Source organism: Cololabis saira, chromosome 11 (genome assembly GCF_033807715.1).
Source record: "Cololabis saira isolate AMF1-May2022 chromosome 11, fColSai1.1, whole genome shotgun sequence".
NCBI lineage: Eukaryota > Metazoa > Chordata > Actinopteri > Beloniformes > Belonidae > Cololabis > Cololabis saira.
This window is the reverse complement of record NC_084597.1, coordinates 23,813,377-23,840,951: the sequence shown is the minus strand read 5'-3', so window position 1 is coordinate 23,840,951 and position 27,575 is coordinate 23,813,377. Positions and strand designations below refer to the sequence as shown.

At 40.2% G+C, this 27,575-nt stretch overlaps 1 protein-coding gene across 2 annotated transcripts in view; it reads left to right on the top strand.

Annotated features, from left to right (window-relative positions):
• The window catches only part of ric1 (RIC1 homolog, RAB6A GEF complex partner 1), a 45,943-nt gene extending 18,391 nt beyond the window's left edge, over nucleotides 1-27,552 (top strand). Inside the window, exons 1-26 of one of the 2 annotated variants that reach the window (XM_061734098.1) lie at nucleotides 4,573-4,776; nucleotides 5,162-5,241; nucleotides 6,358-6,465; nucleotides 8,168-8,313; nucleotides 8,419-8,555; nucleotides 9,574-9,665; nucleotides 10,127-10,215; nucleotides 10,739-10,883; nucleotides 11,017-11,065; nucleotides 12,258-12,428; nucleotides 12,527-12,739; nucleotides 13,247-13,285; nucleotides 15,492-15,602; nucleotides 15,825-15,914; nucleotides 16,011-16,171; nucleotides 17,670-17,808; nucleotides 17,899-18,015; nucleotides 18,095-18,502; nucleotides 19,426-19,737; nucleotides 21,142-21,300; nucleotides 21,872-22,008; nucleotides 22,141-22,421; nucleotides 23,241-23,453; nucleotides 23,600-23,777; nucleotides 23,862-24,050; nucleotides 24,154-27,552. In XM_061734098.1, coding sequence (XP_061590082.1) covers nucleotides 6,428-6,465; nucleotides 8,168-8,313; nucleotides 8,419-8,555; nucleotides 9,574-9,665; nucleotides 10,127-10,215; nucleotides 10,739-10,883; nucleotides 11,017-11,065; nucleotides 12,258-12,428; nucleotides 12,527-12,739; nucleotides 13,247-13,285; nucleotides 15,492-15,602; nucleotides 15,825-15,914; nucleotides 16,011-16,171; nucleotides 17,670-17,808; nucleotides 17,899-18,015; nucleotides 18,095-18,502; nucleotides 19,426-19,737; nucleotides 21,142-21,300; nucleotides 21,872-22,008; nucleotides 22,141-22,421; nucleotides 23,241-23,453; nucleotides 23,600-23,777; nucleotides 23,862-24,050; nucleotides 24,154-24,469 — 3,930 coding nt within the window. In that variant the 5' untranslated portion in view covers nucleotides 4,573-4,776; nucleotides 5,162-5,241; nucleotides 6,358-6,427 and the 3' untranslated portion in view covers nucleotides 24,470-27,552. Of the gene's footprint in view, nucleotides 1-4,572; nucleotides 4,777-5,161; nucleotides 5,242-6,357; nucleotides 6,466-8,167; nucleotides 8,314-8,418; nucleotides 8,556-9,573; nucleotides 9,666-10,126; nucleotides 10,216-10,738; nucleotides 10,884-11,016; nucleotides 11,066-12,257; nucleotides 12,429-12,526; nucleotides 12,740-13,246; nucleotides 13,286-15,491; nucleotides 15,603-15,824; nucleotides 15,915-16,010; nucleotides 16,172-17,669; nucleotides 17,809-17,898; nucleotides 18,016-18,094; nucleotides 18,503-19,425; nucleotides 19,738-21,141; nucleotides 21,301-21,871; nucleotides 22,009-22,140; nucleotides 22,422-23,240; nucleotides 23,454-23,599; nucleotides 23,778-23,861; nucleotides 24,051-24,153 lie in introns of those variants that run through there. The other variant, XM_061734097.1, reaches the window with a different exon arrangement.
• The last annotated feature ends 23 nt before the right edge of the window (nucleotides 27,553-27,575 follow it).

Below are 27,575 nucleotides of genomic sequence, written 5' to 3'. Positions count from 1 at the left end.
CTCAGCCTGCCAACTCAGAGAAGGAGGAAAGCAACCAAATTCTGTAGTGTCTGTACAGCCGCCCGGATCAGCCATCCAGTGTGATGTGGCTTCTACGAGCCGTTCAGATTCAGCTCCCTTTCGTTACGTAACGACGGGCGCGATTTACATAGGTTGGCCTCCGATGTGTGAAACCACACCCACAACTAACTCCGCCGGCCGGAGCTTCCGCCACTTTTTCGTAGCGGTGTATCGCGTCATTCAGGCAGCCAATCAGCACAGAGCCTCATTATCATAGCCTCCCCGCCCACTCAGAATCCCGCATAGAGATGGAGGTTAGAGACTGGGATGATAAAAACATGGCTCAGAGGCTGAATTTCTAATTTCTTTTAGCAAAAACAATCAAAGGCTTATTTTAAAGACATTCAAGGCCTGTTTAAAATAGGTATTAGATGCCATAATAGGTCCCCTTTAGTATTCTTCAACCAGCTGTGGTGGGCTGAAATGCAGCGGACAGGATATTTCTGAATTTCTCCAGGTGCGCAGGCTTGTGTGTGCGTGTGTGCGGAATCAGCACTAATTCTGAATCTTGAAATTCTGTTTGTTGACTTTCAACAATCGTATCAATATTCTTCAAAAACGGTTCAAATCGCTGGTGTTTGCAACCAGTGACATGACAAACTACTGCCCCAGATCTGAATCTGAAACTAAAGAAGTTATCTTTGCTGATGTCTGATATAAGTCGAGGTATACAGACCGTAAAAAATGGGTGCTCTTGTAATTTTTCTTGTTGTATTTTAACCGCAACATTTTTTATTTTTTTAAAGAGAAAAATATTAAATGATCAGCCAAAATGTTTGACTACCTACTACTAGAACCTTTTTTAGAAGTGTGCAGTCAAGAATTAAGGATATATTATTATCTTTAATCAACAGAAAATGGATAAATTCAAGGTCTGGAGGAGAATCTGTGAAGTGAAACAAGCATACTTGTACAAAAGTGGTAACTTTAGCGTCAATACTGACTTTATGTTGGTTGGGAATTTTGACACAGTTGTAGCACAAATATCGATGAGTGAGGGGAAAAAAATTCCAAGAGCAAAAGTTTCACAAGCATGCAAAAGAAAACCAAGTAAAGAAGAAGTGCTTAGATTGGAGAGTAGCAGTAAATCTGAAAGCAGAAACGGTTTGGAGGTAAAGAAGAGCAAATTTTTACAAACAAGTAAAGATATTAAATGTAAGGGCTAAGCTTTGAGGCAGAGCAGAACAATATCTGAGCATGAAAATGAAGAATTGTGCTTTCAAATTGCAAATGTACATTCTTGATTGAAGATGGGAGTGCTCGCTCAAATTCATTTATGCTGTAATAAGTAACTAAAACAATGTGATTATCTTTACTATGTATAGTGCCAATATGGAAATGAGAAACTCTTCAAACTAACTGCATAACTGATTTCCTTAGCTGAAGTTTGTCAAACAGTAAATTATCTGAGTGTCCTTCCTCACTTTGCTTCAATTGGAGCAAAGAAGACTTCTAATGGTGTATCATAGTCAGTAAATCCAGATTTCAAACTCGGAACAGACATACTTCTGGTATGTTTTATATTTTTTATTTTCTGAACATAATGTGAATATCTTGAAGTTGGATTCTGATCAAAAACACAACATCTGTGACTGTTATGTTTACTATGTCATGACTTTTTTCCCTTTCAAATATTTTCACTTTATTTTTATTCATATTTGTTATTGGTCACAAAATGACCAAACAAATTGTTTCTTCTTTTGAAATTGAGGTTTTTTAAGGTGCTTTTCATATGAGAGGTATCCCCTTCTGTCTTAAGTATAAGCAAAAGTAACAGTGTTGTTCTGCAGTCTGCCCTTTTTTAACTCAATATCACTTTTGTGGAGCTCCAAGGCTGATGATGGGTTTAGCAGACCTCAGTTTTGGCTCCCTGTCCTCTGTCCTTTTATAAACTAGCTGCCAGTAACCACAACACCACACCATGGAAGTGAAGGGTTGCCGTAGTATGCCATCACAAACAGAGAAGAAACTTTTTATACAGAGGGGACAAGTGAATAGAATGTAAATAGAATAATTTTGTTTTGTTTTTTTTGTTGAACTTACTTTGTTTTTATTCATTCGCATTCAAGAAATGTATGTACAGCCACAGGAAAGTATTGGCAAGGTGTAGCTGACATTGGAGTCCAGAGCAAGCGTTGTTTCATGTTTCAGTCAACAGGCTGAATTACAGAAGTTTCCTTAACAGCAGTGTTTGTCTGCCTTTTGTGTGTCTGTGCAGTTGTGATACTATATATCAGGGGTCTCAGACTCCAGTCCGAGAGCACCACAGTCCTGCATGTTTTCCATGTTTCCCTGCTTCGTCAAGGAGACATCTAAAACATGGCGGCCTGGCAAGGGTGTACCCCTGCCTTTCAACTGTAATGAGCTAGTATAGGCTCCGGCAGACCCCACGTGACCCTGCAAAGGATTAAACAGGTATAGAAAATGGATGGATGGATGGATGGTTGGTTCTTGCAACAGAGTTTGTTTGTTTTGTTTTTTGTGTATGGGTGTGTATCATTCATTAGCCCTCTTGACAATACCATATTTATTGACCCCTAAAAAAAACAACCTGATTCTGTCAAAGAAAACTAAAATCACCAACAGTGAAAGCAGGAAAGGAAAGACAAGAACGGACAAGATGGTACAGTAGGAACCGCTTGGTGACTGTATGGTATGTTGCAGGGCACGAGTGGGCATGTAACATGTTGTGTGGTGTTGAAAGTGTATACACAGTAACGTAAGACAAACAGATATACACAAACAGAAAAGGGGAGGAGCATTCCCTGTTTAGTTTTATAATTTGTGTGGGATGCCTGTAGGTCTGTGACATGTCTGAATGTTTGTGTCTAGGCTGGGGTTTTGGGGTTGATAAATGGGTCAAAGACGTATAAGGCCTCATTTGGGGCGACCGTACTTTATCTCAAAATTAATAGATTTCCATAACAAAATTTATATTTTAATAAGGATCAGTAATTAAATTAACTGTTCAAGAAAGATAGACACATGTTTCCTTTCATTTTTTGAAAACCATTTTAAAATACATTCTATCCATAATGGCAGTGTCATCCTCTTACTTACTCTAAAATTCATAAAACTGATTTAAAATGTGTACAAGGTGTATCCACTTATGCATGCTATACCAATAATTCACATTTGAACCAAAACTGATAGACATTCAATTTTGAATTTGATACAGAATTGCCATTTGTTGGTTACCCCACATGACAGGTGGTCACCCCACATGATGCTTTCAAGTTTAATCAAATATAACAGGGTAACAGTTAGCTATATGATCTAAGCTAGCTACTTCTCACCACATATCAGTAACAAATTTACCTTCAAAATATAGATTTGCAAATAAAACGAATTATTTACAGTTTTAGGGTGGTCACCCCACATGATATCAAAATGTGACGTATACACTGCAGCAGTTAGAAAGAGGATTTATTTGTAAAGGAGAGAGAGACTACTGACCTGCAGGTTGTCTCTCTGGGACCCTCATGGAGTAACTGGCTGATGCAACATCCTCTTTGAGATGATTGTCAATATTAAAGTCCCTCAATTGTATTTTTTTCATGGTCACCCCAGATGATAATTCAGACAATGAACGTATTCGGACAAGATTAGTTTGTGTATTATGATTGAAATGTGTGTACAAATGTTCCATAACTTTGTCAATAAATCTAAAACAAGTTTGAAAGTATGCCCAATAGGGCAAGCATTATTTTTAAATTGTTTTAATGTGATTTAAAACCAGTTGTCCAAACAGAAGTCAAGGCTGGACGGTCACCCCACATGATGTTTTCACACTTCAGATGGCAGAAAATGACCAATAACCAACATGTTTAAATAAAATAAGAGTGGGCACATGTAGAAGGAACGTATTAGACATACATGTTATATTTTTTATTCATTTTTATGTTTATTATTAGGTAAAAAGTTCCATCGGACAGAAAAAGTAAGCGTCACGTCTTTGACCCAAATACTGATTACATGAAAGTAACATGTACATACTATCTGTGTAGAAATATATGTACATGTGTCTTTAATTACTCATTCAAGTGTAAAAATTCCAGAGCACCTTTTTAAAGGGAGCTTAAAAAGGTTCAGTCATCTGAGGAAATGCAGATGCTACCTGGCCTTCTTCACAATTGTGTTAGTATGCTGTCCAAGACAGGTTCTTTGAGATGGTCACTCCCAGATATTTGAATGTGTCCACTCTTTCCACTCTGAGCCACTGATGAGAAAAGGGGGGAAGCTCCTGTGCTGCTTCCTGCTGGAGTCCACTATTGGTTCTTGTTTTGCTGATGTTCAACAAAAGATGGTTCTCCCAGCACCTGTCCCCAGGTGGATGGCCTCCCTCTATAGGCTGTCTCCTCATTGTGGGATATCAGTCCCACAACAGTGGTGTCAGCAAACTTTATGATGACAGTGGAGTGAGAAGTGGCCTCGCAGTCGTGGGTGTAAAAGGACAAAAGAGGGCTGAGGACACAGCACTGGGGGGAGGGATCAAATGTCACTGGGGAGGCGCAACGAGATGGGGTTGACCCAGCCCAACCACTTTGGTAGACCCACTGTACACCCACCTGCACAGGCAGGAGTCCAGGCATAGGTCTGGATGAGACTGTGGTTTTAAATTCTGAGCTATAATGAACAAACAACCCTCACATAGTTCCCTATACCAGTATCCACACGGGAGAGGGCCCTGTGGAGGAGGAGGATGGATATGGCAATGTAAAACAGTCAATGTGCTTTGTATTATAATAAAGCTGTCCAATTTATTTAGATGTTTTATTTCTTATTCACACATCTGCTCAGCTCTTGCGGTGGTGAAACAAAATTGAGTGTTATTTGCAGTAACAGTAGTCATATTTCATGTTCCTTCCTATTCAATGTTTCCATCTCATAGCCTGAAATGGCATTGAGAGGCTTTGTAAATTTGTTAAGACCATAATGTAATCTAATTTTAGTGTTAAAATCCTTTTCACACCCATGCTTACTTAAAAATCACTCTCACTGTGTCTGTTGAAAATGTGTTTTTTTTCCCTCTAACGCTCTATTTTTCGCCCATTCTGTAGATAAAATATGTGATTGTGATTGCTTCTCCCTCTGTTTTCAGACTGCCAAAGGCTACATCCTCCTGTTTGACGTGTTAGGTGGAGGGGAGGAAAAGTACCTCTATGAGCCTGTCTATCCAAAGTGAGTGCAGCACACATTCAGACTTGCACACAGATTAATACATATTAAATGGAGCAGAAAGAACAGAGCTGCAGCAGCCTTAAAGGGATACCCAACGGCTGTTAGTACAGATATCATTGTCAAGTATTACCTATATGAATGATGGGGGTTATGGGTGAAAATGCAATACTGCATGTTTTCTAGCCACAAAAAAGGACAAAAAAAAGCAATGCAGCATGATTTGTGTTTTATCTGCACTGATGAAATAGTGGACATGGCAAAATAAGCTCAACAGACTTAATCCTGTGTTTGTTTGTAAACGTTGAATTAAAACAAACAGGTTTTATTTTCATTCATACAAGTACTTGACATCAATAGATATTTTTATCTGTGGGAATTTTCAGTGTGCTGCTGTTGGTTATCTTTGAATAAAATGTAGTTTTAACATTGTGGAGGCAGCTGAACTTCATCAGAAATCAACCCTGTGATGTCTGTTGGTGCAGATGGTAAATAGTGGAAGGATGTTTATTATCTGGGAAATGTCCCACACAGCTTCTCATGAAAATCTTTTGCTTTAGTTATCTGGCTGGGGCAGGTGCTTTTTTGGGTAGCAAATACAAGACACAGTCAAAGCTAATTGGAAACTCCAGCTTTATTCTTATACCCAATTCTGAATCCAAAGCAATCACTTTGTCCATCTGAACAAGAAACTGCAGAAAGTAGTCACCTCCTTCACCTATTTAAATATCTGCAGACCTGTTACCATATTTCAGAATGGGATATTAAGAGAAAATTGACGGGCAGGGAAAGGAGTTATGCATTTAAAATTTTAATCGACAACATTAAAATATTCAGGAAGTCAAAAAGTCTTGAACCACGTCTCCTGCTTTCCCCTTATTCTTTAAGTTTCCCCCTATTTCTAAGCTTATTTTCAAAGTGGTTATGTGCAGGCAGCAGTGTGTATCTGTGTTTTTCACATTCCCGGACAAAGTATCAAAAGAAGCCGGACAAGTTGAGGCATATTCAGTCATCTTTGTCAGCCAACAAGCTTCAAAAGAACTAACGTTTTGCATACACTAAAAAAAGAATTTCTGAAGGCGTGCTGGTGGATTAATGTGTTTCTATCTGTTTCCACAGAGGTGCTCCTCGTGTAAAGGTGACCCCGGGTTATAAGGAGGAGCAATGTGCCCCTGCTCTGTCTTTAGAGATGAAGAAGCCTGTGGATCTGGAGGCCCCTATCACCAGGTAGACGCTCTCTCAGGATCTTTTTATGTTCCTCTGTTGTGTCTGCCTCACACCCCACTCCTACTCTCTGTCTTTGGTTGGTCAACAAGCCCTCATTTAAACAGACATTTAAATAGTGCTTATGAGCAGCCTGAACGACATTTATTTTCTCTATCTCAGCGGATGTGCTTCCTGTAAACTATAAGCAAGTGGCATAAATATTGCTTGTACTTGTGCATAAATTCAGCGCTTTATCTATCTCCATGAACAGATGCTTTCTGGTTTTGCACATTCCCTTTTAAAGCCTTAGAAAACAACGCTATCAAAACAAAATCTGTAGTTTTTTCTTCTTTATTATACATTGCCATCGATTTATACACACCAAATTTCATTCACATTATTTTGCTTTACCCTGGATTTTTTAGCAGTGGATATAAACCATTAGCTATTTATTTAGTGGATATGACTGTTGTAATTCTTATAGGGGCATTCGCCTCAACATAATGGCTTGAAAAAGTCTCTTCCGCTTCAGTTGAGAGTTAGTATTGGCAGTGAGAGAATGCTGCGATCCTCTGAGAGGCTCAGCCCACTGTTGTTTGGAAAGACAGAGTTCTGTAGAGAGAAAAGCAAAGCAAAAGCCGGAGGAGCAGAGTGATGGACAGATGAAAGGAACTGAGTGGAAGTGATGAGTGACTTCAGTTGTCCCAAAATAATAAATTCTGTAATTTTAAGGATTATAATTTTCTGACCAGATTCCACATTGTGGTCTGTTTAATCTTAGTTTAGGATTCTTGTGAAATTACCCCCATGACAATTTTGTTCTCACTTCCTGTAGCTGTAATGTTTTTGTTTTATATACCGCCAGTATTAAGGTTTGTTCCTTCTCTTTAAAAGGGCATTAAATCTTTAAAAATGGTTCAACCTCATTTGTAGAATTTGAAAGAATACTAAAGTTCTATCAGCTTATTTAATGACAGCATAAACCATGTCAGCATAGTCACTGAAATTGTGAAATTGTTGTACGTTTAGTATTCATGAAATTCTAAAATAACAGACGAAGAGAAATCCCCTTATTAGGAAAATAAAGAACCTTCAAAAGGGACTGCCAGTTAAAAAGCTTGTGTTCTGTCCCTTATGGTGTTTTATTTTATGGTTGTTTTTTTATGTTCTTTTTGCTTTTTTTTTTCTCCAGTTGCTCACCTTCCCCAAATTTACCCACACTGCCTTGATCTACACATCCTGTCTTTTGTTTTCTGAGTGACACCGACCTTGATGTTAGAAGCTTCCCTTTTGTCTGTATATTTCTTGTTTGTCATTCACATCTCTGCACTCATCTGCTAGTTCTCTGCTGTGTGGCGGAAATTATAGGCTAGTCACTTAAACGAAAGTGCTTTATTGGCATTTGACAGGCACAGCTTTGATTGTACAGGAGATGCGTGGGTATCTCCTGCTGTGAAGCTGCAGTAAAAGAGCTTGCCTCCTCCACAGTCGACTGTGCTTGTACTCTTTGTTTCTTTTCATTTTCCTGCTTCTGTCACTCTGAGTTGTGCTGAAGAATGGGGAAGCAGAGGGAACACTTTTTCAGACAATGGCACACACACAAACACATTGTTCTTGCTTCCCTTGTAGGTTTGGAGACAGTGAGATAAAGCACCACAGCTACACCACAACTGGTCAGAATCAACATTTATTTTTCTTCTTTTTTTCTCCTCCTTCCCAACAGTCTGCAGTCCCTCCAGGAGGACTTACTGGTTTGTACTGCAGATGGCTACCTCCATGTTCTGCACTGGGCCGGGCTAAGCAGCAATGGACGCAAGGCCATCTGCCTTACTACAATCCCCTTTTCATTAGACCTGCAGTCTGCTAGAAGTAAGAAAAGAACCATTGAAATTTTAATATTTAAAAGTTTATATCAACTTTTCAGGGTGGAATTCTCAGAAAGACACTTTCAATCCTCTGCATGCGTGTTTTCAGGTGGTCCCTCTCTGGACCTGGAGGGAGTTTTTATCCATTGTATGGAGTATTGCGTAACCCTGGATGGCTTCGCTGTGGTTCTCAGTGATGGACGTCTGGGCTTCATCACACCTCTGAGCAACACCATCACAGCAGATGTAAGGCCACACACGGAAAGCAGAACATTTCTTAGAGTTTGCACTCGAAAGCAATGCAGAAAACTGTACGTATGGCGCTGTTGCTCACTGATAAGAGAAGCAGTTTAACTCTGTCAAAGTGTGTGCTCTCTAACAGCACGTCAGTGTTGCAGAATTAGTGTCTAAGTGGTGTCTAATATGGCATGTTCTGCAATACTGACTCTCCCCTGCATGTACAAACTATTCAAGTATCCTCCATTCCATCTCTGTCCATTACAAACATGAACAAACTGTGTGTAATAAGTTTTTAAACAAAGGTTAAGCATAGAATGCCAAGCAATTAATTTATCATGGCATTGACCAGCTGAACTAAACTGAAGACAGGGAACCATGCTTGAACTTTTTCAAGCAGTAAACTGTGTGGTAGTATTATAATTTCTATGTTTTATGATGATAACCATGCTTTACCTATGCAAAGAGACTTGCGCTTTCAATATTACTTTCATCTGTTAAATCATAATAACCACTTCTCAATGCATACTGTGGTTATGAAACTTTAGCATATACTTTTTCTTCTAGTTTTGAAGCAGACTTTGATATAAGCTGTGGATGTTCTGCAAAATTAGTCTTTTGATCGGAGAAGTGCTTTTTTCCAAATTAAAGAACATAGAAAACAACAAAATTGTTCAGACTGATGATGCAACATGTTAATTTGAATAGGTTTTGGTTTTTGTGATTTTATAAACCTGGCATCATCTTAATGTCACTCCCTATAGTTGCGCAGCCATGCTTGTTCTTGGCAGGATATGAACAGTTATAACTGCATTGCCACAATATTTTTCACATCCTAAATGGGCAAAAGGAGTCGTTTTTATGCATGGAATGGTGGTTATAAAACTAGATCAGATGGGGGGTATCAAGGTTAACCATGACAATTTAAGTGCACATTACCCATCCTGTTAAGCTGAAAAATGGAACCATTATTATCTATATTACTGTTATTGTTTAAATCAAGTCATAAATGTGTCTGTGTGTCCAGCAGCTACAAGGGGTTTGGGCAGCAGACGTGACCGATGGCACCTGCGTGGCTGTCAACAACAAGTACAGACTGATGGCTTTTGGCTGTGCCAGGTCAGTGTAAGCTTCTCGCTCTGTCTATGTATTTACAATACAGAGTAGGGTGTGTTTGCTTGCATTTGTGTGTTACAGCAGGATTGTTGCTCATGCGGTGTGTGTTCGCTCTGAGAATGTGTCAGTCTCTGTTTGCAGAGGGTTCCTAACGTGTGCTTGTGAGGATTTCCTTGTGGATTATGCAATCTGCCTGGTTGGCAGGAATTTCTCTCCTCACCGCTTCCTACTTTTACCTTTTCAGTGTCAGAACCAACTCTGTTGGCCTTGTATCGTGTTTTTTTTTTTTTTAAACAACTGATTTTGTAAAGCATAAGTTGGCAGCAACTATAATCATAAAATGTATTGTGCTTTGATTATCAATAATCACATTAAGAAAAGTGCCTTGGCTTGATGTTGATGTTTCAGAAATAAATATATTAAGGATCCAGTGCATTTATATATGTTTTTTCTTTTAAATAAAGCGGCTCAGTGCTGGTGTACATGATAGACACCACAACAGGGTCCATGCAGCTTTCCCACAAACTGGAGCTCACACCGAAACACTATCCAGGTATCGTATCCCTTCATCCCTTTCTTTCCCCCTGTCTTCCTTTAAATCTCTTTAATCTCTTTACAAATCTGCTCTAAACCAAATCCTACACATATTTGTTTCCCTGTTACACACACATACAGAATATGTGTGTACGTATGCATGTACACATACACAGCTCCCCCTAGTGGGTGAACCCCCACCCCAATCCTAATTTTGATCAAATAATATGATTGGTCATCTGGGAATGTATTAACACTTGATGTCATTCAGAAGTTTTGTTATTCACAAACTTTTAAAAGAAATATACAAAACCTGAATGAACATTAAGGAAAAATACAGTACATATACAATTCTTAGTGACTAAATACAATTTATGTGAAATGATAAGTGGGCTCACATGAAATCCCAATAAAGAGCGTTAATTAAGTAATTTATTTTAGATAAAAGGAAATGGTCAAATGCTTTCAGTGGAATTCATTTAATAGACAAAAATAGCAATGACATGAATCTAATATATACATCTTAAAATGTTCTTGTTTAGACATTTATAACAAGACGGGTGCTGTAAAGCTGATCTGCTGGTCACCTGACTACAGCGTTGTCATGGTTACATGGGAGTGTGGTGGCCTCTCACTGTGGAGTGTTTTTGGAGCTCACCTCATCTGCACTTTGGGAGAGGACTTTGCGTAAGTGGACACACACAAACAATACCCTGAACATACTCTAAACATGACTCTTGTCTGGATGTCCAGTATTTATACTTCTTTTGTTTGATTGTGGTTGTTTTATAATCTTTATATTCTTGTGATGTCCCCTCAGGTATTGTTCCGATGGTACCAAAAAGGACCCTCTTAAAATCAGCTCTATGGTATGTGAACATATCCACATGGTGCTGTGACTATTTTAAAGATTAAATATTGTTGAACCTTCAGTGGGCCTTTCAGATTGGCAGTGGATTGTGACATCACACACCCAGTTGAATTCATCTATGTGTCTTTGACCAACTTTAGCCTCTTGTGACAGCCATCAGTGGCCAAAAGACAAGTATATAGAAATATTCTATATTATAGAAATATAATCTGTTGAGCTTTGACAGTTTTATTATTTTATGCTTTCTTAAACTATTTTTCAAATGTATCAAAAATTTGGCCCCAGAGCCACTTTCAGTGTTTATTCAGAGACAAAACAGCAGCAGAGTCACCAGGAGCTCTACAAACTGTAACTGTCAAATACCTTACCGCATAACAACATTCGGACAATCAGCTTTCTCAGTAAAGAGCGGTCATCTCTGGAATGGACTCCCGAATGAAATTAAATTGGCATCAGATAGCAGAATCTTTGCATCCATGGTTAAGAACTGGCTGAAAACACAACAGGATTGTACCCACTTTTGAAATGTTGTTAATGTGTGTGTTGTGATGCGTGTTGAGAGGGAGTGAATGAGTGAGGGAGTATGTGTATGATGTGTGGAGATTGTGGGATTATGTGACTGTTTATTTTGTGATTGTTTTTAAATAGATGTAATTTTATATTTTGTATTATAGGTCTTAGATATTGTTGTATTGTATTTTATTGTTAGAAAAGCCCAACTAGGGACAGGAGTTGCAAATTAGCAATAGCTATAAACTCTATGTGCAGAACATCAGTTGCTGTCATTGTACTGAAACTATGTTTAAACTGCATTGTCCCTATCAACTAAACTAATAAAATAAAATATTTGAGAATGTAATAAACAGTCTAGTTTTTTTCAAAATACTCAATGTGTTTTATGGTCTCTCGTTGGTGTATGGTTGTGAGAGAGTTCTCAGGCTAGGTACCATACAGATATATAAAGCTTTAAGCGTTATTGAGAAAAAGTTGTGCCTAAATTTACCTTTGCGTGGTAGCTTGAACCTGAAGGACAGATCTCAAATAAGACGCACCCTGCTTAAGACGGGTGGAGTGTTTTCAACTGACACATTACGCCTCATAAACTCAGTTGCTCTGAAAGCAGCTGTAAAGTCATGCTTTTGTTGTGTGGTCATTATGTGTAATAAAACTTGTACTCTGCCCCTGTCTAGAGCTGGGGAGCAGAGGGCTACCACCTGTGGGTGCTCCCTAACAAACAGGAGAGGAGGAAAGAGGATGAAGCACAAGATGTTGAAATGGTTTCACCTCCTCGGCCTTCTCTGCAGGCTGGCATACTGCAGTTCCACTTCATTAAGAGTGCCCTCACAGTCAACCCCTGCACGGTGAGATTTACAAGGGGAGCTCATTACCGTCCACTCACAAAAACACAGTCACAGTAAAGCTTCATGTTGTCCGTTTTGCTTCTCTCTCACCTGTACAGAGTAACCAGGAACAGGTGTTACTCCATGGTGAAGACCGCCTCTACCTGACTTGTGGCGACCCCACACAGATCCACAGCACCTCCGATGCACACCCGCACACACACTTGCACCCGCGTGACGGCAGCCCGCTGCACCAACCCTCCCACCCAGACTCTTCTCTCTCTCAGGGACTCAGCACTTTACTTGGACACAAGCATTGGCATGTCGTCCAGGTAAGGACGTGTAGACATCACACCTAGCACAAGTAAGAGCTCAGAAAATGCTTTGCTTGCCACATCAAGGATCCCACCTTTACACCCTCAAGACATCTTGAGCAGACTTAGAGTAATTGCTTTGAAAGGTAAAGTTAATTTACATCATTATAGATTATAATCTGTTAAAAGACAGCTGAGAGTTTGCTCCAATTAGGAGGTTGACATGGTGGCAGGGTTTTCTCTCTGTGTGCTTTCTTGCACATGTCCAGCATTTGGTAGTGTTGGCAGTTAATTAGTTTGTACTTCATACACAGAGACCAACTCCATGAGTATAAACGTTTTTATTGGATCATTGAAAACAAGTAGAAAAAGCCCATGAATATTTGGTAACAACTAAATGCAAATACTGGTCACATCATCAGGGGACCATTAACTGGAACTTTACAGTCTGTGTGGGTGTAAAAAGTTTGTTCATCCTATTGTGTCTTTTTCTTTCTTCCTTTCTTTTTCCTTTCTATTCTGCAGATTCACAGCACATACCTAGAGAGCAACTGGCCCATACGGGTAAGTGTACGAACCAGTGTGTTTGTGAATTTTATTCCTGGTCCTTTCTGTTCTGGTTCTTTGAATCTGAACGTCATTAAAGTATTATTAGATACACCCTAAATTATTGTTTTTTTTAAATGTAAAAACAAATTAAACAAAGATCAACTTTCTTTTTCCACAGTAGCTGGTAAAAATGCATATTGTACAATAGAGATGAAAATAAAATAAAACGCATCATAAAGAAGGAAAAAAAGAATCTTTATCAGGTTGCACATCCCCTAAACTTTGTTTATTTATTTGTTTATGCTACAATAGCCAATTTTTTTAATACAAGGCTATTGGTGTTGCACTTTCTAACCATTTATGTGTTTGGTTGGGTTGTTTCAGGACATTTAATCAAAAAGCACTCATAATTAAAACAGCCTTGTGCTTTTGTCCAGGTATGAATGATCATTTCAGCACTGGGTCTTTTGCGTTTCCGTTCAAGTTAAATAGCATAACAGGCAAATTAAGGTGTTTTAGTTTTTAACATCTCCTCTTGGAGGAGAATTGGTGCCTCAGCACTGGTTAAACCAGCCTACACAGACTGTTAAACTAAGAGGTACTTGAGTTGCATTGACTCAAAACTTGCTTACGAATTTGTGTGTTTTTGTGCGTCTTCTTAAGAAACTGCTGTGTCTGAAGTTTATCATTTGTTGCTTTGATTCACTCTTTTTTTATTTTAATACTCAGGATTGCTGCTCTCGATCCTGTTATTCTGTCTTGCTCAATTATTGCAGTTTACACTGCATGCTTGAACCTCCCGTTGATATGCAGCAGGCACGAATAACTAAGATCGAATGTTTGTTTGCAAACATACGTGATCATTCCTATTCTAAAAACTTACAAATTATAGCAGTTGTTGTTGATAATAAACATGAAATGAGAGATGAGGATAAAATAGTGGCAATAGTCAAGTGTTTATCACTGCAAGGCTCACCTTAACAGGACAGGATAATCTCAAAAGTACTTCATACCAGCACTGTTTTTAAGGATGAGATATGTCCCCCAGATCTGGTTCCTGTAGTCGAGGCAAAACCCATGAAATTCCTTAGTTCCTTCAGAGTTTCTCTTGTGAAAGTACAGCTTGGGATTTATATATTTTGGACACCTTCATACAGAAACCAAAATCCCTCTTCATCTGAAATTTCCTAGCTGACACCTTCCATCCACCTTAACTGAACCCTACAATTGCAGATAAAGAAAAGGCGTCACATAGCTTGATATTGACACCACGGTGTTTCCTGTGTGCATGGTGTTCTCTTGATCTGCTGTTGATGTGCCAGACAAACCTTTTGTAATTTTGGACAAGTTCTACCTTTTAAGACACTAGATTTCTTAAGGAACATCTTTTTCTTGATAGGGTCACTGTTGAGATTTTTTTTCTTTACATGATTCATTTTAATCTAATTGTAATTATCTAGACTCTATTGCAATACAAATTCTCTCAAGAGGCTTTTCAGACCCAGAACATGGCCCCATTAAACAGATGATAATAGTTGTCCAAATTGTACTCTTTTATAGCTAATCCCTTGGGTATTCTTTTACACTCACAATGTTATTGCTTTTCAATGACAAGGTCTCATTCATGATATGAAAGCTATTTGTGAGCTGTGAATTTTGAAGTTGGAAAAGATTTGACAGGAACACCTAAACTTCTCTTGGATTGCAGGAGTAAATCAACTCGTTGATGCTATGAATTAGAACAGTGTGGATCCAAATGATTGTGAGGTTTAGATTTACTTTTCTTTCGGATTGTGATTTGTTCTAATTTTCTTTTAATACGCTGCAATTTTTTTTTTAATCTAGAAAAAGTTACAACATGATTTACTTGTTTTATTTTGATTTCCATTTCACACAAACCGTCAAACTTTAACCTTGGTTGCATTAGTAGTCACTGCACTGAACCATTTTTCATCATTTTTAGTCATTTGGTGGAAAACTGTTTTTTTTATTTTTTTATTTGCTCCTAAGATAGGTGTGTTTTTAAATGGAAATTTATAATTGTACATGGAAAGTTTTTCCTGTTTCTCGTCAGTGACGGTTTTTTGTATATTACCGCACAAGTAAAATGTGTGCAATATAAAACATCTAACACCATCAATGCCGTGTTGGCTTTGTGGGTCGTTCTATGGTCTGTCAACACTTGAAAGACTTGTATTAATTGCTTTGTGTGCGTGTACAGTTTGCAGCCATAGACACAGCAGGCCAGTGCATGGCGGTGGCGGGAAGGCGGGGCTTTGCACACTACTCCTTATTCACAAGGAAATGGAAGCTGTTTGGGAACATCACTCAGGTATGTTGATCCTGTTAGTTTAGGGATATAAAAACCTCCTTAACGGCATCAGTGCAGTTGTCAGAAAATGATACATGACCAAATCTTTATCTGAAAACTCACAAGTCGTATTAGATGTAGGGTTCCTCATTCATGGTTTGCAGCTACGTTTTGTTAAAATATTTCAATTCTCGAGTTTAACTATGTTTCAGATGAAATAAAAGTTTTTGTTTTCCAATGAAGGAGCAGAACATGACAGTGACAGGAGGTTTGGCTTGGTGGAAGGAGTTTGTGGTCGTGGCCTGCTACAATTTTACAGACCAGCAAGAACAGGTGAGAGTGAAAACACCACTTAACCTCATGAATGCATTTAAATCCCACTTGACTAGAGTTGTTTGTCTCACGGTGATGTCTCTCTGCCGACACCAGCTGAGACTCTATCAGCGCTCTTCCAACCTGGACAACGCCTTCGCTTCAGTCACGAAGCTGCACTCAGATACTCTGCTACTCAACGTCTTCAAAGACATGGTGATCCTTTTCAGAGCTGACTGCTCCATCTATCTGTACAGTCTAGAGAAGAGGAATGATAGGTGGGTTGTTTGTCATTTGCAGTTTACCACAAATCTTTCTTTTTTTCTTAATAATGTCATATGTTTGCATTCAGTTTTTTGTACCTGGGGATTGAAATGCCTGAAAATACATCTGTTGCAATGCCCAAATGTGGATTAAGAGGTAGTTGCATCCAGATCTCATGGTGTTTTTTTTAAACTGGATACTGTTTCTTCTTGTGATGGACTTCAGATTCTGAGAAATCCCTTTCATCATTATTGTTAGATAATAGTGCTATCTTGCTGAAATTTCCAGAGGGAAATTAGGCTTAAGTAAAAGCTTTTGATCTACGGTAAATCCAATCACATGCTGCGACTGAGTCTGTGAATTTTCATCTGGCTCAGATTCTATCTTTAAACATTTGTCTCCCCCGACTGACCAAATGAGTAATTACACAAATGTTGACAACATTTATGAAGTATACGTAAAGCAGGGTTGCCCACTTCTACGACGGAGTATTAGGGCCAAACAAAAAAACAAAAAAAGGAAATTACGAGAATAAAGTCATAATGTAATGAGAATAAAGTCGTAAAATTACGAGAATAAAGTCATAATATGACGAGAATAAAGTCATAATATTACGAGAATAAAGTCGTAAAATTACGAGAATAAAGTCGTAAAATTACGAGAATAAAGTCATAATATTACGAGAATAAAGTCGTAATATATTATAAATATATAAATATAACTTCACAAGATGCTCAATATTCCTCATTTTAACACAGGGAGAAGAAGCTCTTCCTGTTACGACTTTATTCTCGTAATTTTACGACTTTATTCTCGTAATATTACGTCTTTATTCTCGTAATATTACGACTTTATTCTCGTAATATTACGACTTTATTCTATTACGACTTTATTCTCGCAATTTTACGACTTTATTCTCATTATATTATGACTTTATTCTCGTAATTTCCAATTTTTTTTGTCTTAGTTTGGCCCTAATACTCCGTCGTACACTTCTGGTCCTCTTTTAAAAAAAATGTTTTTATTAGGGATCAAGGTTTAAAAAAAAAAAAAAAGAATATAGCTCTTTAATCTCTGTCTGCTGGCAGACACCAGAACTGATTGTAGCCACTTAGTACTGGATGTGTCCGGACTTGTTTGAAAGGCATCACAGATTTATGATGGAAGTTGTATTTGAGCTAGCTTGGAAAAAGCAATAATAATAAAAAAAAAAGATCTAGCTGTCTCCCTACCGTCCTGAAGCCAGGCTCTGTGAGAATCATCACCATGGATTTTGGGTGGTAAAGTTAGGTAACCTGGTTACAAAGTATGTAATTTTGCAGATCGTCAGTTGTACAGTCAAGTGGACAGAGTTCTTTGTCCCTGTCAACCCCTGGTGCGGCATGATGCCACAGGGAAATCAGAATAGCTCACTGATGAGATGCTGTAGGCTTGTGTACGGTGAAATCCTGGGATTGGTTTCTCCTTGGACTTACTGACTTATAACCAGCTTCGTTGTCCTGGTCATTTCAGTCCAAACCCGTCAGTCAGTGTGGAGTTGCTGCAGGAGGTGTCGATGTCTCGCTACATCCCTCACCCAGCTCTCGTGGTCTCTGTCACACTCACATCCGTGCGCACCGAGACTGGCATCACATTGAAAGCTCCGCAGCAGGTAGCACAAAAATGATTAACACACAAGTCTGCTGAGCTTTAACCAGCTGTATCTAATGTATCTCCATGTATGGGTGTGTGTTCACATCAGGCCTGCATGGCAGAGAGCATCATGTTGAATCTGGCTGGCCAGTTGATCATGCTGCAGAGAGACCGGTCAGGACCACAGGTACGAGAGAAAGAGACGCCAGCCATCAACAAAAAGCTGGTGAGTCCACACTCATCTATTGGATTGAAACTTTTCATTTTCTGTACTTCTCTACCAGCTCTTTCCTTTTTTTACCCAGCTACCATTCAGCCCTCCTGTCGTGCTGGCCCAGTGTGTGGAGAACGTCTGGACCACCTGTCGGTCCAACAAAAAGAAGCGCCACCTGCTGGAGGCCTTGTGGTTGTCCTGTGGAGAGGCAGGAATGAAAGTGTGGCTGCCGCTTTTCCCTCGAGACCACAGAAAGCCCCACTCTTTCCTGTCCAGGCGCATAATGCTGCCTTTCCACATCAACATCTATCCTTTGGCGGTGCTGTTCGAGGACGCCCTGGTGCTGGGCGCAACCAATGAGACTGTTCTCTATGATGGGCTGCAAGGATCATCTGAGCCACTGGAAGCCGTGTTTCCCTACTGCACCGTAGAGAGGACATCCCAGATCTACCTCCACCACATCCTGAGGCAGCTGCTGGTTCGCAACCTGGGTGAACAGGTCTGTCCACAGGCATCATGCTAGTTTATGGAAGGGGTTCTGTGAGGGAGAAGTATGGAGCCAAATCAATGCCAAAAGTTTTGCTAATTTGAAAATAAAATTTGAACCTGAAAATTCTTTTTTACCGTTTCAATTTTTTTTTTCCGGTTTCAGAACTTTTTATTTCAGTTTCAAATCCTTTTTTTCAGTTTCACGTCTTTTTTTTTCAGTTTCAGTTTTTTTCAGACTTTTGGCCCCGATGTGGCGTGGGGGGCGTGGCATACTAGTGACACATTTCTGTTTAAAAAGCTGTTTTAGACCGTACTTGGCACCAATCGCAGTATAAAAGCAATAAACTATGCCAGACTGTACAGTTCAACAGCCACACTTTAAAGTTTGACATTTCCCACTTCCATGTACTACCAAGTACGGTCTAAAACAGCTTTTTAAACAGAAATGTGTCACTAGTATCCGTTTTTTCCACTGCCAATCACGTGAATATGGTGTATATACAGTGTCGAATCATACTTCTACTGATAACTTCTGCAACCTACGTTTCCTGAAGGCAACAGGACTGAGTAACGTCCCCCGCCTTCTCTGTTCTGCTGTCACTCATGATGCCACGCCCCTCTCAGTTGATGCCACGCCCCCACGCCAGATCGGTCTGAAACTGAAAAAAAAAAAGTGAAACTGAAAAAAAAGATGTGAAACTGAAATAAAAAGTTCTGAAACTGAAAAAAGATCTGATACCGAAAAAAAAAAAAATTGAAACTGTAAAAAAGAATTTTCAGGTTGAAATTTTATTTTCAAATTAGCAAAACTTGATTTGGCTCCATAGTGAAGCAGCTCAATCGCATTCTTTGTTTGAATTTTTTGAATAAAACACATCTGACAAAATGCAAACAGTTTGAAGTAATTAAATGTGACAATGTTTCCCCTGGCAGGCTTTGATGCTGGCTCAATCATGTGCGTCCCTCCCCTACTTCCCTCATGTCATGGAGCTGATGGTTCATGTGGTACTGGAAGAGGAGGCAACGTCACGAGAGCCCATACCGGACCCGTTGCTGCCAACTGTGGCGAAGTTCATCACTGAGTTCCCCCTGTTCCTCCAGACCATCGTCCACTGTGCTAGGAAGACGGAGTACGCCCTGTGGAACTACCTGTTTGCTGCTGTGGGAAACCCTAAAGACCTGTTTGAGGAGTGTCTGATGGCTCAAGATCTGGACACAGCAGCCTCATATCTGATTATACTCCAGGTACTGGCTTGAAGAATAAAAGATAAAAACAGCAGATGTTGCTGTTCACTTAAAGCAGCACTATGTAACTTTTCCACCTTAATATAATATTTCCAGAGTCATTGTGATGGTACATCAACTTCCAACAGGTTTAATGACACCTCTGTCATGGTCTGAGGGGTCTGTATCGCCTTCACTGGCACTATGTAACTTTGAGGAGCATGGTAGGAACCCTGCCACACTAAAAAACTAAAAACTTTTACGGCTTTGACTGCTTTACGGCATACGTCACTTCCCCTTCCTTCCCGATTCGTAGTCGAGACGAAAAAGGGCGGGGCGTGGAGCGAGAGCTCAGGAGAAGCTGGTAACCCACTCCACACTTAACAGACGTGGGGAAAAGATCGCTAATGGTTTAACTTTTCACCGCTTTCCTGCTTGGAGGCAGAACCACGGAGGCCGAGTATCTGAGATAAAAAAGAGTCGTCGGCTTGGTTGGATCGCGGCTGTAACGACCAAATAAAACCTTCCACAGTAAACCACAAACAAACACTCACACAGACCGGGGTCGGATCATTCACACGGGTTTTATTCCCCACTTCTCCAGCTAAACGCAGTTGCTGGCCAGCTCTCTGCGCTGCAATTAACCCCAATCTTAAGATAAAACTAGTTTGTTGAGGAAAAAATATTAACTCTTATTTGTAGCTGCAGAGGAAAAAAATAATCTCACGAGGAAAACAAAAATATTGCTCACGCCTCGGAGCCTCTTCAGCATAATATAGCAGTGAAAAAAGTAAGAGTAATACAAAACATGTACTGTATTTTGTACTATTATATACATTTATTGAAACACATGGCGAGTCAAACATTTACCAAAGCAGCTGCCAAACACTCCTAAACAAGGTAGCCGGAGACGGTGGTTCTGCAGAACTGCGGCAGTAAGTCCCTACTAAAGAGTGGCGCTCCGACGAGGAGCTCCATTCTTTGATAGGGATTTGATATGGCCCCAAACCGTTAATAATCATTATTTTCTCCATATACCGCTCCCTGGCTTCCTTGTTTAAGGTATCCCGGTAAATTCCAGTTCCTTTCCAGCAGTTTAACATCTTTTTTTTTGTTCACTTGGTGAAACAGAAAAGTAGTTTTGAAAGTCTGTCCCGTCTTCATTCACTATCAAAACAAATGCACGCGACGGGGACAGGATCTTTCTGGCAGTACGTGCTGGTGCTCATGGGAAATGTAGTGTTCTTTCTGGTAAAACACTACCGCTTTTGTCCAAAGCAGCCGACAAACTCAACAAAAGCTGAAAGTTACATTGTTCTGCTTTAACTTTTCACAATACAGAAATTATCATCGCTACGTACATTTTGGGTGATCAAAGCTCACATCTCACAAACTTAATCTTGTCTTTCCTCTCTTCCATTACAGAACATGGAGGTTCCAGCTGTGAGTAGACAGCACGCCACGCTTCTCTTCAACACAGCACTTGAGCAGGGCAAGTGGGACCTCTGCCGACATATGATCCGATTTCTCAAAACCATTGGTTCAGGGGAGATGGACACTCCTCCAACAACACCCTCTACCCAGGTGATGAACCTCAAATTCACTGCAACCCTTTGTTTAATCTGTCCACAATGTCACCTGCCAGTGCTGAAATGAAATTTGTTTATCTAAACATCACCGGCATTGTTGTAGTAAAGACATTGGTGCTGGTAACCATACCTCTGGCATAATTCCCAGCTTTATCTGTGCAGAAATGATACTGAAAGGAAATCAATATTTATAATATTATCTATTTAACAATTCTGCAGGAAAATCAGCAACAGTTCATTCTCTAACTATCAGTCACAGTGCTGCAACGCAAATGTGTAAATGATTTAATATAATTTAATTAGAAACAGTTGTTTGAAAGCTTGCAGCACAGCAGGAATTGATTAACTCTTGCGGTACAAACAACTGCATACGTCTGAAATGTGGCATCTTGTTTTTCAACATTTACTGTTTTTGTTTGTATGATCTGAACCCTGGATTTATGATTATATATGATATAATATCTGTGGTTGCTGGGGGTCATTTTTAGAGTAGGAATTTCACTGCTCTCTGCTGTTGTGTCCTGTTTAATGTAACAAAGAAACTCAACATGTGAATCATTTTTCAGGAGCCCAGCTCAACTGGAGGCTTTGAGTTCTTTAGAAACCGCAGCATCAGCTTGTCTCAGTCAGCAGACGCCATCGCAACAGGAAAATTCAACCTGCAGAAGACCTTCAGTATGCCCTCTGGAGCTTCTGTTAAAGGGTATGTACACACATTCAATCATACATAGCTTGAGTTCACTAAAATTACATTTTGTTCAACTGTTTCCACATTAACATCTGACTATTTCCATATGTTCCCTCTCCATGTTGCATGTGCTATCCCCACCCCCAGTCGGGACGTGGATTGTCCAGAGAACATGTACATCGACATGATGCTGTGGCGCCACGCACGCCACCTCCTGGAGCAGGTCCGCCTCCGAGACCTGGGATGCTTTTCTGCTCAGCTGGGCTTCGAGCTCATTGGCTGGTTGTGCCGTGAGCGAAACCGCGTGGCCCGAGTTGAGGATTTTGTTTCAGCTTTGAAGAAACTGCACAAGGATTTCCTCTGGCCATTCCCCGTTATTCCTGTGGGAAGCCTCAGTTCACCGCTGAAAAACGGCCGCTGTCGTACAGGTGAGTGAACAAGATATGGAAGGTTTACTTTAAAAGTTGACCCTGGGATAGGGCTGGGCGATATATCTAGATTTTAATATATATCGATATATTTTCAAACACGATATGGTACGAGACAATATCGTTTATATCGATTTAAAAAAAAAAAAAAAATTTACATTTTTTTTTTTTAATGATTTTGATATAGCTTATTTTGTGGCAAATTGACTTGAATTTTTTATTTGAGATTTGCACAAATGTTTTGTTATTTGCACAATTGTCAACCTCAGTGGAAAAGTCTGCCTGTTACTGTCTACATTGTATTAATTGCACAGTGTATTTTAATTTAATTGTTATGCAGGAAAGGGATATTTGTTTTATTTTATTCAAGAAGCATTTTTATTCTATATATGCAGGCAGTTTATTTTTATTTCATTTGTTTTATACATTTTGATATTGTGCAGACCTCTGTTAATAAAGGAACCTGTGTGACATTTGGCACAAGGCATTGTATTAAAACTGACTGTTTTTTTAAGGGTTTGCCTCAGAAAAAAATTAAGCTAACAGAGATGCTATGCTATAATGCTTTGGGGGAAACCCCAATTAAGGCACAGAAAAAATATCGAGATATATATCGAATATCGCCATTTAGCTAGAAAATATCGAGATATGACTTTTGGTCCATATCGCCCAGCCCTACCCTGGGATAACTACCAATCAACGCTAAAGACAGCCTGTATTTACACGGCATTCCTTTAATTCTTAACCTGAAACATAACCAGCATGCAAACTAAGGTTTCTCCTACTCTAGTTTACTTATGTCTTTTATGTCACCTGAAGTGCTGAGCTCACGGCTATTGAAGTCGCAGTCTGCAGACAGTCTGCTGACCAGCGACATGGACACGGGCCCACCACTGACGTCTCCTAGCAACCACGCCTGGATGGACAGGCTCGGACAAAGGACCAAAGACGTGGACACAGCTTCATCCGCTCACTCCAACCAGCACTCACCACAAACACACGACGCCTTCCTGTCGCTCCTCACAAACAAAGGTAACGTGATCTCAGCAGTTAATCGATCTCCAAATTGATTAAATAGAGAAAGTAACTTGGGCACACTCCTGTTATTTAAAAACATGAAATGGGATGTAGCTTTTATTTTTTCCTGTACATTTTTCTTTCCCGGTTCACTCTTCCAGTGGAGGAGTACAGCATCGGATCGGCCACAGACCTGACGGAGACCAGCTCAGTGGTGGACGGTGACTGGACAATGGTCGATGAGAACTCCTCCACTTTGAGCCTAAGTCAGGCTGAGCTGGAGCACATCTCCATGGAGCTGGCCAACAAAGGCCCACACAAGTCACAGGTGCAGCTCAGGTGAGGCCCTCTCTTTCAATACTGGGTTTTATTTAACATGAAAGTGAAACGGATACTGAATCTGTGTGTTTTTTGTTTTTTAAGGTACCTTCTACATGTGTTCATGGAGGCGGGCTGTTTGGAGTGGTGTGTTGTGATTGGTTTGATCCTTCGAGACTCGAATGTCATCAAGCAGGTGATAAGCTTCCTGGACTGTCCCGAGGTTCCTTCTGAAACTGTGCAGAGTATCCGGAACGGTCTATTGGCTGTGGATACATGGGCGTCCACTGACTGGTGGGTTGAATACCTCCTATGTCCATGTGTTTTCTGTTCCCAGTTTTCTCTCTTGTAACCTTTTTCTCCTGTTCGTTCTCTCTCTCTCTCTCTCCTCCTCCAGCCTGGGATACAAACCATTTTTAAGTTTAATCCAGCCACAGATGCAGGAACTCATGGAGTCTACGTCTGAGCAGGTGCAGCCCGAAGCTTTCCAGCCCACAAGTCAAAACTCCAAGCTCGGTGTTTCCGAAGGACTGGGAGGAGTCGCGGTACCTCGGCCCGAAGAAAGCAGAGGAGTAGCCACTCCGCTGGGCCTGGCCTTGCCTTCCCTCGAACCTGCAGGAGTTTTTTCTCGTCCCCCCTCGGAGGACTGTCCTTCTGACCAGTCGGAGGAACAGGGAGACGAGGAGGGGACCTACGACTGCACCTTGTCCTGAACCACAGAGCCTCTCCTGGACTTCGACCTGTGACTTTCGGATTGATGGAAAGAAATTAGGAAGCAGCTGACAGGAAACATATTTTGTGTTTGTGTGTGTGAGTGACTGTGACTGTGTGTGTGCACAAAAAGTACCTCTCTTCGTAGGTTCTCACTTCAGTCAGTATTATCCAATCTTGATATTTTTTCATTTGTTTTTTTCCAGTTGAGCCTCCTGCAGATTCTGAACTACCTGAGGCGCAACTTTCATCCCAGGTTCAGTCTGACGTTCCCTCTAACATTTTGCCAAAATGCGCTATTTGGGGGGAAAAAAAGGTCACCTGTGTCAGTTTTTACTTATACGTAAAGTGCAGCACATTAAAGCACCAGTTTTGTTTTATTCCCAGAATTGTCCAGACAGAAAGCACCTATTTTGAGTCAATGGGAATGAATGAGAGTCAGTTCAAAGAGTTGATCATGCTACAGAACAAAGCTTCAGTCATGAACCATCTAAAAGATTCACTGAGGTGTGTCTGAACCTACATGCACAAGAGGTGTTTCATACTTTCATACCTCATTATTTTGATACCTTTTCAGCAATGTTATGTAAAAGGGCGAGAAAAAAAGATTATTTTTCTACCAATTGTCCATCTGGAGTTTCCCTGTGAAAAATTCTCCTTATATGAATTCTGTGTAATTCTTGAAACGTTATAGGACCCCTGAGGTTATTTGAGAGAGGAATCCTTGCTGTTGCAAGTGCATACTAGTTTCCTAGCATTCATTAGTGCTGTTTGTCTAGTTTTTATACACCAAAGCCCAGACCTTTCAGGTCAAGGTCCAACAGTGTCCGAGCCAGAGTCTGGCCACACCTTTTAGGCCCAAATGCTCACCAGGCCAGACCCTTTCTTGAAGTAGATTTGAGGCAGTGGTGCCAGGGGAAACATCTGCTACAAAAACCAAATCCTGTGATCATGTGTCCACCTTTTTTCAAATGTGGTTTCAGTTTTTGAGAGTTGAAAATGGTCTCCATGGTCATTGCATCAGATCATTGTTTTTTTTTTTTCAATTATTTCCCCACTTTGTCACCCAGTGCTCCTGCCTAAGTCAATCCTGGGCATTGCTCCCCTCTACCAACCCCAGGAGGGCCCTGCACTGAGCTCAGGTCTCCTCCTTACTTGAGGAGTGAGCAGGCAGCTTCTTTTCACCAGACACGGTGGGGCTTCTCTGCGCGTGGAAGGATCACGTTATTCCGGCCAGATCCTCCCCACCCCATCTGTCCCCGGCTGGCCAGATGGGGGCAGTGTATGGCTGCATGTTTTTGAGAGGGGAGCACGGGAAGAAAATGCAAACTCGACACAGAAAGGCCCTTTCGCCCTGGGTGCTGAAGTAATGAGGGGAACTTAACTCAGCACCCAGAGCGTCCCCGGCGAGAATTGAACCCAGGACCTTCTAGCTTTGAGGTGGCTGCACTACCAGCTGCCCCACCATGCCCCTAGATCGGGGGTCGGCAACCCGTGGCTCTTGAGCCGCATGCGGCTCTTTAGCGCTGCCCTAGTGGCTCCTGGAGCTTTTTCAAAAATGTTTGACCTTTTTTTTCTTTTTTTTCTCTTTTTTCTTTCCTTTTTTCTTCTTTTTTTTTTTTTTTTTTCTCTTTTTTTCTTCCCTTTTCCTTTTTTAATCTCGACATTTCGACTTTTTTCACGAAATTTTTACTATTTCTTCGACATTTTGACTTTTTTCTCGACATTTTGACTTTTTTCTCGAAATTGTACTTCAACATTAATCTCGACATTTCGACTTTTTTTCTCGAAATTTAGACTTTTTTTTCAACATTTCGACTTGCATAATGAAAAATAAATCTACCCCCAGTTATAACTAATATAGATACATGAAGCATGTGTTGCCTTCATTCTAAGGCTTATACAAGACTTTTAACTTTTTGCGGCTCCAGAGATATTTGTTTTTTGTGTTTTTTGTCCAATACGGCTCTTTCAACATTTTGGGTTGCCGACCCCTGCCCTAGATCATTGCTTTATTTAACCCATTTCCATTTTAAGATCTTTTCCATCATTATGAGACTGCAGTTTTATTCCCGCACAGCAGTGTTAAAAGCAAAGCATCAGTATTGTTTGAAATCACCCGATAAGAGAACTGAAACTTCGTCCAGTACAACATGCATATCACATGATTTTGAGTGTTTGTGTGATTCTGTGTGGATTTCTGAATTTGTGAACTGCATTGTATTCATAATGTGTTGTGACCGGGGACATCGATCACCTGGAAATTATTTTATCGTATTAGTCTTCATTATTGCTGTTATTTATTGGCATTACAGCTGAGTGATAATTTCTGAATTGATAAAAGGTTGTTTTTTTTATGACTGATGATAACCTTTCCCACCTTTCCTAATCAAAGTGGTGCATTGGCTCTCAACCACAAGCACTAAAGGTTTGTCGGAAGCATCAGTATTATATTGTGCAATCTATTGAAATGTTACTCGAGCTTTGTTTTATGTTCACCACTTCACTTCTCTTTTAATTCATTGTAAACCAAAACACGTTTTACATTTTTTATTTCTGTTCAAACTTGGACTCTTGTTTTGCTCGAACCTGCAGCAGAGTGTGGGCCCCGTGTCCACTTTGAACAAGCCTACAGCCTCACTACGCTGCTCCGCTGTAAGCTTTACTTGACTTGAACGTGGTAACTCCATGAACCAAAGACTTTAATGTCCAGAGGCCTTCTGTTAAAAACCGGCTGCGAAGTCGAGTCGTTGTGCAGAGGACAAAACCTCAGACACAAACCCACTCTCTCATCCTGGAAATGAGCTCAAATGCTCCGAACTGATGCTGACGTCATACCAGACCGTCTCCCGAGGAAATTAAAGCTTCAGATCGTTGGTGGATCCAGGTGGACAGCGTCCCTTACCTGTTGTAGTCTGAAAGTATTGCCTGACGACTTGGATTAAAGTATTTTATCTCTGGGCCAGCTGACATCCTCAATGCAGTCTAAAGCTACTTTCTTGTACATTACCCTTTTCTACTCATGTATGATTTTCTACTTCATTTCCCCCCCTTGTACATAATGACGAATAAATTATTTTTAAAAGGGGTTCGTTTTTGTCTTGAGAT